The sequence below is a fragment of the Ursus americanus genome, chromosome 27 (assembly GCF_024610735.1).
Source record: "Ursus americanus isolate L20-20 chromosome 27, mUrsAme1.1.p, whole genome shotgun sequence".
NCBI lineage: Eukaryota > Metazoa > Chordata > Mammalia > Carnivora > Ursidae > Ursus > Ursus americanus.
Window position 1 is genome coordinate 23,563,932 of NC_142153.1, and position 13,239 is coordinate 23,577,170.

Here is a 13,239-nt window from a genome sequence, read left to right on the forward strand (position 1 = left end):
TTATGATCATTACTTTAAATTCTTTATCAGGCATAATGCTTATCTCTGTTTCATTTAAAGAGAACACGAAAGAAAAAAATCAAAAAGAATAAAATTAAAACAAGACAAGACAAATTTTAAAATGTAAAAAAATTAGAATAATTAAAAATTAAAAAACAAAACAAAACACAAAACCATGGCTGGACTGTTTTCTCTGCCCCAGTCACAGGGTGACTGGTGTAAGCTGGTGGACCCTGGGCTCACTGAGACTACAAACTCCCTATGACGACTAGACCCATCAGTTATGGCATCAGGACCTGCCTGGTGTGGCATTAGGACCCTCCACTTATGGTGTTGGAAACTTTTCCTCTTGGCAGTCAAATCCTGCTCTGGCCTGGGCTTTTAAGTTTGAGGGGGAGAGCATTCCCACAGTTCCTCAGCCCTTTTAAACTCTGGCTTCTCTTTTCTGTGCCCCTGCATGACTAGGGCTGGTATGGGCTTGCGGACCCTGGGCTCACTGGAGTTACAAACTTGCAGAGATTATTGGACCCACCCATTATGGTGTCCAGATCCTGCTACAGTCTAGGCTTTTAAGGCAGGGTGGGCTTTTAAGGTGGCTTATTCTCCAGTTGCTCTGAGCTGGAGAGCTTTCTTGTAGTTCCTCTGTAGCTTGGCAGAGTTCTAGTGTTGTGTGTTTTCTGTGCTAGTTGCTCTTTTATACCGTGTTTTGTTTTTTGTTTTTGTTTTGTTCTGTTTTTTCTGTGCCCAAAGACAGAGGGACCTATTCCTGGTCCCCCAATGCTATCCCTCCCCGTTGCCATTTGCAGTATTAGGAGTGGGAGTTCCCTTTGTTACCATCCATCTTTCTTGCTGTTCTCTTCCTGTCCTCTGTCTTTAGTTGTTCAGTAGCTGTTCAGTCAGTCTTCAGTTCTTCACAAGGAATTGTTCTATTAATAGGTGTAATTTGGTATGTTCTGTGGACGAGATGATTTCAGAATCTTCCTACATCACCATCTTGAACCAGAACTCTATTATACCCATTTCCAAGTGAGGGAATTGAATCACACATGTCAAAGCATAATTCTTAGCCCTGAAATAGCCCATAGTTTATTAGGTAGACAGACACTTGAGCTAAATGATTCCAAGCCATTGTAGCTATCACCATGGAGGTCTGATGGGAACATGGAAGAAAATGAGGTGAAGAGAAATGAGAACTGTCTTTTCATTCGGTACTCACAATGACACTATTGCATGACGGGTGTTAAGTAAGTTACTCGGCTCATGTAGTGCATAAGGGGTATCTGTGGGCTTCTACCTCCTGACTTACTGCAGTACCCAGCCTGCTCCCACTACTGCCCCTTCCAATTTTCAATAAGCTGTTTAATTACTGAAGAAGTATATTACCACTTTCTCCAGTATTTGCCCTTTAAAATCAGACCCTCTGAAGAGTATAGTTTTTTACTACAAAATAATGCATGGTTACGGTTGACATTTCAGTATCAGTTCTCAGCAACGCTTTAGCATGTCAGTGTTGGGAGTAGGAGAGGGGTGGAAAGATGCTTGTAGCAGGGGGAAAAGGCCTGCAGAGAGCATGTACATGCCTTTCATGTCAATGCATTTTTTTTTAATAGGATCTGGAGTCAGAATCTGAGAGTGGAGCAGATACCACTTCAGTAAATCAGACACAAATAAATTTGTTTTCTAACACCGAATCTACCGACCTACCGCCTTCCACCCCAGTGGCCAGTTCTGGAACCAAACCCAAGTCTATGGTAAGTTATAAATGATAACAGTCAGTTTTAACATGAATTGCTGGTGATCATAAGGTAAGAGTTGATATCTCATCCATTCAATATAGAAGAAATAATCTTTGAGTCCTTGAGTGACTTGATAACATTTAATTAAGTACATCTCAACATACGTTGTTTGTTTGCTTTATAACTGATAACACAAGTACTTCACTAAAACAGGTCATGGTTCTAGAATTATGCAAAATGTGGTATCAGATTTTGTTGCTGTATACTCAGATATTTAAAGAACCAAGAACAAAAAATCTGGAGCCTGACCACATCGCTTACCAGTCAGAAAATCGCCTAAGACTAGATAGTTAGAGAAATAGAGATATATAAAATCACACACATCATAAATTTTATGTGGGTACTAAATGACATAGCTCATGTAAAGTACTTCGTGAAGTACTTGGCACAGAATAAATGCTGAATAAATGTAGGCTACCATCATTATTATCATGATGCTTCAACTTTACAGTGCTACCAAAACAAATAAAAGGAGAATTACCACACATAATAATATAGCAGGGTGAGTTGTAAATAAAAGCCATTTTCCTTTAAGTAAAAAGTTGAATGGCTACAGGAAAGCAGTATTTGACTGTAAAAGGTAACATTTATGGAGGAAGTAATTACTACTTCAAATATCTGAAGTCCCAGCAGCTCCAAAATAACCTTTCCTAGTTTAGTGAAAATCAGAGTGGCGTGTTATTTTTTTAAATGCCCATGTTAGCTTAACACAGAGAAACAAGTTTGGATTGCTTGTTTGCCTGACTTGAAAATAAAAGGCAAGTCTGAAAGAGGACTCAAAAGAGAATACTCTGAATTTAAAACATGGTTGATATGTTCAATTGCAGGAATATCTAGAGTATTTTTTCATAGAATAAATATTTATTGAACACTTACAACATGCCATGTGCTATGTTTGATGAAAGAGTGGGGGTGGAGTAAAACATATTTTCCGTCTTTAAACAGATCACAATCTAGCAGAGGGGGTAGGTAAGTAAGCAGTGAAATGCAGTATCATACTATTGGTAAAGCTGTATAGATTGGGAGTAGCAGGAACCAGTGGCCTGCTGCATAATGCTGTTGCAGGGTACAATGAAGAGAAAAGGGTCAAAAATAATGTGTGTCAACAGGCAGACTGTAATGAATTGGTGCTCTTCTTTTTCATAATGGGTAAAGAATTCTTGATTAAGATGCAAAATTAAAATATGAAACCAAATGATCTCACTTCACCACATTCTTATTGAAGTAAAAGGTAAAAGCCTCTCGACAGTTTTAACTTGAAGGTTTGGGAACCATTGGAGCATTGGCTCTTTGAACATTGGGACAGGTATGGGGCTGACATATAAGAAAAAAGTAGAAAGGAAGGTGAATTCTCTTTTTAAAGGTATTTATGCTTAAATTCACTTTTTAAAGCACCTACTATTATCCTGAAGAGCAATTATTCTCTCTCTGATATTTACTTCATGTTCATCTTTTACTTTAGAATAATTACCATTGGTGTCTGCTATTTCTCTCTTGAAACATATGTATTTTAGTGTGTGGTCACCTTATAATTTATAACAATTTATACAACTATGCATAGTTCTGTTGTTTTTCTTCAATACCCCCATGTTCTTAAACGTGCTCATGTTTATAAATGTGTTTCCACTGAGATATGTCTATATATTTTTATGATAAGCATCTATAGTAAAGTTTTAGAATGAGAGACATAAAACCATCAGTTTGGGGGGGCTTCAGTCCTTTAAAATACTTGAAGTTGGATCTGTTTCAAATTTTTCATGTTTGTTATATCAATTGAACAAATTATTCACCCCACAGGCAAAATTAAGAAATACTAAAATTGGGACACCTGGGTGGCTCAGTTGGTTAAGCATCTGCCTTTGGCTCAGGTCATGATCTCAGGGTCCTGGGATTGAGCCCCACATCAGGCTCTGTGATTAGCAGGGAGCCTGCTTCTCCTTCTCCCTCTGCACACCCCCACACACACTGGTGCTCTCTCTCTCTCTCGAATAAATAAAATCTTAAAAAAAAAAGAAATACTAAAGTCAATTATTGAACAGAAACACTTTTTCATGCCCCTAAAACAAACATTTACTGAACAGTTGTCAACTTTGGATAAAATTGTGACTCTCTACCCAGCTGTTTGGGTGTGACTTGTTACCTGGGCGCACACTCACAGCTTCCTACTGATGCCACTCATTAGTCAGTGAGCACTGAGAAACATTTTACAGCAGACTCAGCCTCAAAACACAATATTCCACTTCAAGACAACCAAAAACTGCTTAACCCATCTTGACCAATACCACAGAGAGTTAGAGAACTGTACCTGGAACCCTGTCTAGCTACTGAACTATAATTTAGTAAAATTCTCAGCAGGCCATGAGAAGGACCCAGAAAGAGACACTCCACTGTCAAAGACAACTGACTTTTAGGAAATTTCTTAAAGAAAATGTCCAGTAATGAAAATAGCTTGAAAAGCAGGCTTTTGTTTTGAGGAGAAAGGTTATTTTCGTGTGTGTGTGTGTGTGTGTGTGTGTGTGTGTGTGTGTGTGTGTGTCTGTATTTAATTTTGTGTTGTTATTGGTGTTGATGCTTTTGAGTACAATTCCTTTTTACTACAGTTTGAAAATAATTCTCCAGCTGTGGGTCAATTCTATGTTTTCAGTTGTTTCTGGGTAGGATTATTAGAATGAAGAATTTTACTTATTTTGTGAGAGAGTAAACAGATACTTTCCCCCTCATTTTGGAGCTTGGAAAATTATCTGTTTGTGTAATGGCAGTCTGGATACTTTGTGAAAAGAGAGAGAGCTCCAGTATCTTACAGAGCCAGTCTATTCACCAGGAACTAAAATTTCAAATTTAGTATTAAGTAGAAATATTAAGTTCTAAGAACACCTACTTCTAATATCCACTCATAATGAACTAACCTTCTGCTCCATAATGTCATATTTTTACAAAATGTTTACTTTTATTTCAGAATTATTTAATGTTACATTTGATTTGCTGCTGTGAAATCTATTTATAATGGTGACTAACTACCACAAACATTTGGCTTTCCTTTTGTATGTAAGACCTCTGGGTTTCTACGTGCCTATTTTTTCAATAAGATTTCTTCTTTTATGTGTATTATTAGAACAGGACCCGTGAGTAATCTTCAGATTTTTCATGAAGACGATGTATATATCATGCCAAAGAGTGAGCGTTAAAGTAGATTTCTGGGATGTATTTCACACAAAAATGAAAAAGTCGAGAGGTAGGATACCCAGTACCAAAAACCACATTAGAAAAAAGAGGCCTAGTGCTTCATGTCCAAAAAATCACCAATTTCTCTCCCAAAATCAGTGATTTGTTCTTTTGAAACAGTTTCATAATGCTTTTCTTGAGAGACACTTTCACAAACAACCCATGATTAGTCATATTACTTTTATACAAAGTGCTCTCATTATAGAATGATATATTGGCATCTTTCTGGCCATGGTATCAGTTGCTTAAGTTGATCCTGTATTCATAAATATAGGGTTGTTACATGAAAGATTTTAAAGCAGGACACTAAAACATCAGGGGTTTTGCTTTTCCTGAAGACACTTATAAGTGTACTTGTTCGTTAAATTACTAATCAACATACATTAATGAAGAGAGAAACTGAGCTCTAGATGACAAAGAAAACAGCATATTTCATTTGTAGAACAAGTAACTGGAGGAACAGGGACAGTCTAGCATTCTGTAGAATAACTGAGAGCATCGTTAAGAGCAATGCAAGGATATGTTTTCAATTTAGTCTAAATTCCCCTTCCCTCTTTGTCCCAGAAACTCCCTTAGTTGCCTTGTGATAGAATTCTAATAGCAGTGATGAAACCCTCAATCATTTGGGCATGTTGGAACCACAGCTAGACAGAAGAGTTTTGAGTATGTCCTAAACTATCTAAAGGAATTTTGAAACATATTGGCATTCATATCAGAATGTATTACGTACTGGAAAATAACCCTTTTATTGAAGACATCAAAAACAGCAGAAATTATTAACCTTCATTATTGTAATTGCTACAGAGTAAAAAAGACAGATACATCTTATTTAAGCTCAAGGTGGCAACAGTAGGTCTAATTCCACACATTGAATACACCCCTCATCTTTTCATCATTACTACCAAAATAGTGATGGGATAGATGAGGGAAAACATCAGCTGGTGGAGGGATGGGAGCTTAGGGCCGGCAGAACGACGCCCAGCCAAACACTGCCAACTTCTTTAGAGAGCGGTTCAGAATAAATCTTGCCTAAAGGCTGCCACGGTGTGATGAAAATGGAGCTCAGGAGTATGTCCTGACTACAGTTCATGATCATTTCTAGATGACTCTTAAAAAGACTCCCAATACTGCAATCAACCTAATAGTGCAACTGCTTTTACTGACAGTTCCAAAACTTGCATGGTCAGTCTATTCTTGTGTTGAAGAGAACAATCTCTCAATATGACCCCCAGCACAGCTGTTTATGCTATAGTCAGTTTAGTGAGGCATTTACATACAATCTATTACTTTTCTTCCCTCTGGATGATAGAAGCAAAATAGTAATTTTCTGGTCTGGTATTTACTTGTCAATAGCATTGTGCTCCCTAAAAGGAATAAATGTTTTGAGGTGCAGAGAAAAGGAGGGTGAAGATGGCATTAAGTAAGAATTTTGACATAAATTTTGACATAAATAACATAAATGTTATTTAAGTGCAAGTCATTAAAAAATAGGATCTTATTTTCCCTTTTTTCAGCCAATGAAATGTGGTCTAATCTACACTGTTCTTGAAATTATCAATTTATATTTTGGCTACTGTGCATATGAGAACCATAAATTGTCACTCATAGTATTTCTATGAATCTATATGTCTCCATGGTAAAAGCAGAAATTACAGGAAGATGAACTTTAAGAAAGACCCACAAGTTTTATCCAGGTAATGATTATGGAGGAAAGCATTTTTGCCTATGTAATAATAATATCAAATATAAAAAGGACAAACATTTATGGAGTGCACACTGTGTGGCAGCTATTATATTATGGACTAGCAGGGCATAGTTCATTGAATCCTCACAACAGTCTTTTAGGTAGATGCTATAATTCCCTAGAGTTTGTAGATGAGGAAACTGATATTTATAATGGCTAATCTGAGTTGCTATGGCCTCACTGCTAGGAAGGGATGGGTCCAGGATGGCACCCACATCTTCCACGCTCCTAAACACTGCTTTATGGCAGATTCACCTGCCAACCACCTGAATTCAGGATCAACATAAATTGGTTTGAGAGGTTTTATGTCGGAAACAAATTATCACTGATGTTTGAGTTATCAGAGTGCCCAAGCACAGTTTCATTGCACAATAAAGAACTGGTTCATCAGAGCATGGCATAGGTCGTACTGTTCTAACATCTTTTCCTAAATCATCTACCATATATTTTTTACATGTGTTTGTATGTATATATACATATGTATCAAATTATACATATATGTGTGTATATATATATCAGAAAATATATACATATATTTTGTGCATGGTATTAATTCTTAACCAAATAGTTCAATTTTTAATGAACCCAAATTAGTAATTATTAAGGTTTTATATAGTCATAAAATTATTCAGTATAAATTTTTATAATATCTTTATTAATTTTGTATAAGATGATTTCTAAGGATAAACACAGAAACTACAAAAGCAGATTTATTCATTGTTACCAGGTGTGGGGTGTGGTGATGTCTGTATCTGGGTTAGGAGATTTAAGGTTTGAAAAGGTATGAGAAAGGGTTTCTAAAGAGAAGCTCATAAGGTAGAAGACAGAGGTTAATGGACACCTTGGACAACCAATAATCAACTTAACTGTTGCTTCTGTAAAAGGAGGACTTCCACGTAGGCTGCTCAAAAATGAAAAATACAAAGTTCATCAAATACCGTTTTGATGAAGAGTAATTTGTTAAAGATGTCAGTGACAGTCTGGGAGTATGATATTAATTTATGATGAATTAGCCACACAAAATTAAAAAAAGAATTCTGAACCTGGAATTTATGGATGAATTTAAGAGGGTGCCTGAACCGCTGGAAGTTGTATTTTAAGTTATATATGCACACCAGCGTTTACACGTGGGAAGACTGTCGGTATGTGCATCACATTCTCAGAAGACTCTCCCAGCCCGCCATAAAGAAATGCTCATTTGAGTTTTGATGATTCAGTCAGTTATCCAGTGAGGAGATGTGATGAGCATGAGAACACCTTTGTTACAAACAATACACTTCAGGCACATTGACAGGAATTATTTCTTTCAGGTTTATTTCCTAGTGGAGAAGTCCACAGTAGCTTTTTTGCAATAAATTAGGCTATGCTTCATAGTTATGTGAAAACCAATTCTGCTATGAAATAAAGCACCATTGGCATTTGTCTCAATTATACAGAATTTCAATAGAATTAAAAATGATCCAAGAAAGAAAAGAAAAATCATCAGGGTTTTCCCATAATAGTTTCAGTGTAAATCAAATTTTATATCTAAATGTAATCACATATCTTATGCATATGATCATTAAGCTAACCTCATTATGCTTGTGATATATTAAATAGCAGGCATTAAAATTGAAAAGACGAATATAGATTCTGGAGTCCAAATCACATCATTTGAAAGTATCTTTTAAAACCCAATTCATACATAGAATTTTAGTTTTATTTGTATTTTGTTTTACCAGGGCATTATATACTGTATTTTTAAAATTATATACTATATTTTTGTTTGAATGGTTATCAGGTGGTTATTTTTAACACAGCCGGTAATTTTCCTTAATGCTGTCCACTATTTAAAACAAAATAGAGGGATAAAACATTATTGTCTTTTTTACAAAGAGGAACTGCAAATACTCCTTTTTACTGAAGTCTGGGGAAAAAAATACAAGATAATATATAAAATTAATAAGAATTTAATAGTATTTTATAATGTCACAGAAGTAAAAAAAATAACATAGTAAAGGAAAAAAATGACACACATCGAATTTTTAAAGAAAGTTTAAGTCAGCCTCTTCTAAAACATCAAAAAAATTGAATTAGTACAGTTTACCATTAATAAACACAAAAATGTAATGGTCTTAGAAGAATATCTTTTATTGTAGTGCTTTTGAATGTGGCAATTTTACTGACATAGAAAAGCAATAACATTAAAATATGTGTATTTTTAAAGAAATATTTGTCTTTGTTCACTAAGATCCTCATTGTTTATGAGAAAGAAAAATAAAGCAAAATTTATAGCTTTTTTAAGAAAAACTGAGCCACTAAAGAACTGGAAAAAAAGTGTTTTAAAAAGGACATCATTCTGTGATTATTATAATGAGATCTTTCTTAGAATTCTATGATTGTAAAGCATAGAAGAATCCATTCACATATACTGGATTTTGAAATAATAAATAAATATGTAATTCATTAACCTTGGGCTTTGAAAAATAGAAACATTTTTATAGTCATTTGCTTTTATATTTAAAATAATTCAAAATTCTCTCATTTCTTGTATTTGAAGATACATCTGTTTCCAATGCATTTACACATTAATTCATGACAGTCTTGTTTGGGATGTGTTATTTGATCTCCACAATGACCTCCTCACATCAGCCTTTTCACTTTGAATCTAGAAGTTTCATTTTGTCAAAAATAAGCATAACTCGTACCCACATACACTGATCTTTAATACTAAACACTGAGTCCATGGTATTGAAATAATTTTTTGAGTTGGCAGAATTGTTTTTCTATCTCATTTGTGTTTATTTTATAATGATCTAGTTAATTAGTTGTCCAGAGGAGAATTCCTAAAACCAAAAAAAAGTGGGGAGGGAATGGAACACATATGGATCATGGGACAGTTAGAATTGAATAGATTCCATTAGGGCAAAATAAAAAATCATCTCTGCAATCTAAGGTTTAGTCATATGAATAGTACTTTTGTGTGTTATCATCATTACAATGAGAAAAATTTAGTTTTTCCATGTGCTGATGTTACTTCTCGAATCCAGCTCATATTTTCGTCCAAGAGCAATAACAACTTCCAGTTATTTCTGGGCAACGTAAAATGGCAAGCCAGCAGCATGCCACATCACAGCAACCAAGAATATAATTCATAGCACTGAGCAGTAATAATAACCACTAAGTCATTTTCACAGTCCTTTCTCTCTTCATTTCAGACCTTGTTGTCTCAAAGCTCTAATTACATATTCAATATGTTCTCCTTTTTTTTTTTTTTAACTTTACCACTTTGATTCTTTGATTGATAATTCATTTCAGCCCTGGCATTTGACCTCAACACTCACTTCTTAAAGACAGTTGAGTCAGTTGAAATGTTGAACCAAGTACTCCATGGGAATATTCAGTAGCAGTTACATGAAGTTTACAGTTGGCGCCTCCTTAGCTCTAGCTTTGAGCTGTCTACCACATTACAAATTTCTAAATGAAAAAATAAAAACATCCACCATGCATTTGAGTATTCTGAACATCACACATCTAAATATTTGGAGTCATGTAACAAAAATATGAAAGTAAATGATTTATTTACTTCCGATTCATGATGTGTCCTAAAATACCATCGCTTGAAAAATATCAATATTCCTGACTAGTCAAGGTATTTAATGAACATTCCGTGTGCTCATTTCCTTTTTTTTTAAATCAGTATTTCATATTCTTTACATTATTGTCACCACTGCCATTTTTAGTAATTCTCTTCTCTTTCCACTGTAACAACTTCGTGTGATCCAGATGAATTTCGGATTTGTAAACTCCTTCAAAGTAAAATCAGTTGATATTCATTAAAATGACTCTCATTGTTTCCTGTTCACTGTAAATTGTTTTATCTATTTTATTTTGTTGTTCTGTTGATGCATTTTGAAGGCCCTATCTTTATATGTAAATACTATAGTAATTAACCAAATAGGCGCTTATCAAATTATCCATAATGCAAAATGCAGAGAATCATATAGGCAGGCAAAACTAACTGAATGAATCAGTGCTGTTCAGACTGTGCTCTGGGGCACCCCCAAAACTGCCTTCCTCCACCTGCCTCAACCAGACTTACTTACTTTTATTTCTTTTACATGTTGGCCTTATTAATGAGATCTTCTTTGGTCAATCCATAGCATAAATTTTGTCCAAATCCTAGACTAAACAAACTATAGGAGTGAGAAAATGTTGGAGAGTTTTTGTGTGTGTCCAGAGAACCTCTGATATATATCTATTCCATTTCCAAGATCATTGTGGTGAAGCTGCCCTCAACTTCCATGCTGCTAGGGCAAGGTATTCATTCCTAAAGGTTCATCATCACTGAGTCCCAAACTCTGGGAGATAAGAAATAAGAAAGAGCAAGAGAGAGAACTGTCTGGATCATAACAACTTTACTTTGCCTGGGTCTGAGGTTCTGCTGGTCCAGATCATTAGGTTTTAAATGTGAAACAAATGCTATACTTCAGAACATTGGGTTGTAGATAGATAGGTTTGTTAGCCATTTTGTTTGTTTGTTTACTTTGTTTCTATTGGGGCATAAAGTCAGAATTTTAAAAAACTTTTAATAGATGAACATTTAGAATTCAGAACTGGTAGAATTTCCATTTAGATATATTTCCTAAGCAAATATTAGCTAAGTATTTAATTTTACATTTGAAATTTTCTGGTACCAAAATTGTACAATCATTTCCCTACTTGTGAAACATTTATAGTTTATATATGTATTATAGTTTATGTACGTGTGAGTGTGTTTATTATATATGACACTACAGTGGACAGTTCTGTATACATTTTATCTGCATTTCTAATATTCTCTTATATAGTTTCATAGACCAAAAAGGAATTGCATATTTGTTAAGGAGAAATTTTTTTCTTACTAGTAATAGTGAACTTTCCTTATATTTATCAGACATTTGCACACCTTACTTTAATAAAAAGTAAAAAAGCAGTATTAGTAGTCATGTGTAATAAGTGATATATTCATGGCTTCGTAAAATTATTCTACATTTTACTTAAAAAGCATCTCTACTTCATAATGTAGGTGAACTATAATACTATTAATGATATGAACATTAATTTTGTGAAATCCAATTTTTTTTTCAAGAAGCTATAAGCACTTGCTATAGCTATGTGTAAGCCACTGTGCTAGGCTCTGAGATGGAATTTAAGAAAAAGGGTTGGAGGGAGAGGACGTGATTGGAATCTCTGGAATCAGACGCTGGGACCAAGAATTACCTAGAGAAGCTGTATTGATGGGGGTTCCTGGGAGATAGACATGTGTGGAAGTGAGGAACGCCAAACTAGTCAGAAGGCAGGGTTGGTTCAGCTGCGGTGCAGTAACAGCTGTGGCCTCAGCTGACTGTATGGAGCTCTCTGGAGCTGGATGACCCTTCAGCATTGTCCCACATTGAGGAAGGCGGTTAGGTCCTTGCACCAGCCAGTCATCCGTCTTAGAAAGTGATGTAACTTTGAGTGAGGCAGTTCCTTGCTGCCAAGGGCATTTCCCACTTTGGCAGCAGCAAGGCAGCTGATACCGTACCCCTGAAGAGGGAGTAGCTCCACAGTGTCCATCACACATGCCAGGACCTTCACTTTCGTAGGGTGCATTCTCTGGTACGGGCAGCAGATACCCAAACACATGGGTATGAAAAGATGTAACAAGAACAAAATTATAGTTATTAAGACCCAGAGGGAGCAACCATAAAGACAGGAAAGATGCAGGTTCATACATACTGTTCGTTGAAGGTAGAGCTCATAGAGTTTGAAAACTGACCTTTTGCAAAGGATAAGCAAAAGGAAAAAATTCAAAGTGGATTCAAGATTTACATCTTGAAGAAGCAAGAGAATGGTAGGGCCATTGACTAAGGGCATAAAGAAGCAGAGGTAAGAATGAGGGGGAGAAAAAGCAAGGTTTTTAAATCGACCTTATTTTAAGGTATAATTTACATACAATAAAGTACACCCATTTTAAGTGTGCATAGCTCCAGAATGTTTTTGGTAATAATGAAAAGAAAGAAAAACAGAGGCTAGCAGAGAAAGTTTTATTGAGGGAAGTTGTATTATCCTTTTTTTTTTGGATTGTTTTATTATTTTCCAAGAATGAGATCCTAGCTAAACATGCACTACTGAATAGAATGAAATCACAAAACAAGTTAATTTTTTATTGTACCTCCACAACAAACACCCATGTCAGCTACTTTTCTCCCTCCTTGATTAGACAAAAACTCAGAGACTTCCACGAGTCTTACTAGACATTCTTAAGTAATACAGTCACTTTAAATTCCAAAATGTAATTCATAAATCAGAAATGAGAAGGTTTAATTTCTATAATAATCAAAATGTCAATCTTCCTTTCTCCGTAAGGCTTCTCCTCTCTCTCCTAGTTTGATCCTGCTGAAGGCAGGTGACTGCATGCAGCCAGGGAAAGTTGGGAGTCGGGGTTCAGCTTATTTTCCTCACTTTTCTTTAAGC

The 13,239-nt window shown here is 35.4% G+C and overlaps 1 protein-coding gene across 2 annotated transcripts in view; it reads left to right on the forward strand.

Annotated features, from left to right (window-relative positions):
- The window catches only part of DLC1 (DLC1 Rho GTPase activating protein), a 401,280-nt gene that overhangs the window by 119,395 nt on the left and 268,646 nt on the right, over nt 1-13,239 (forward strand). For both annotated transcript variants that reach the window (XM_045810850.2, XM_045810849.2), the window contains exon 4: nt 1,611-1,751. In XM_045810850.2, coding sequence (XP_045666806.2) covers nt 1,611-1,751 — 141 coding nt within the window. The remainder of the gene's footprint in view (nt 1-1,610; nt 1,752-13,239) is intronic.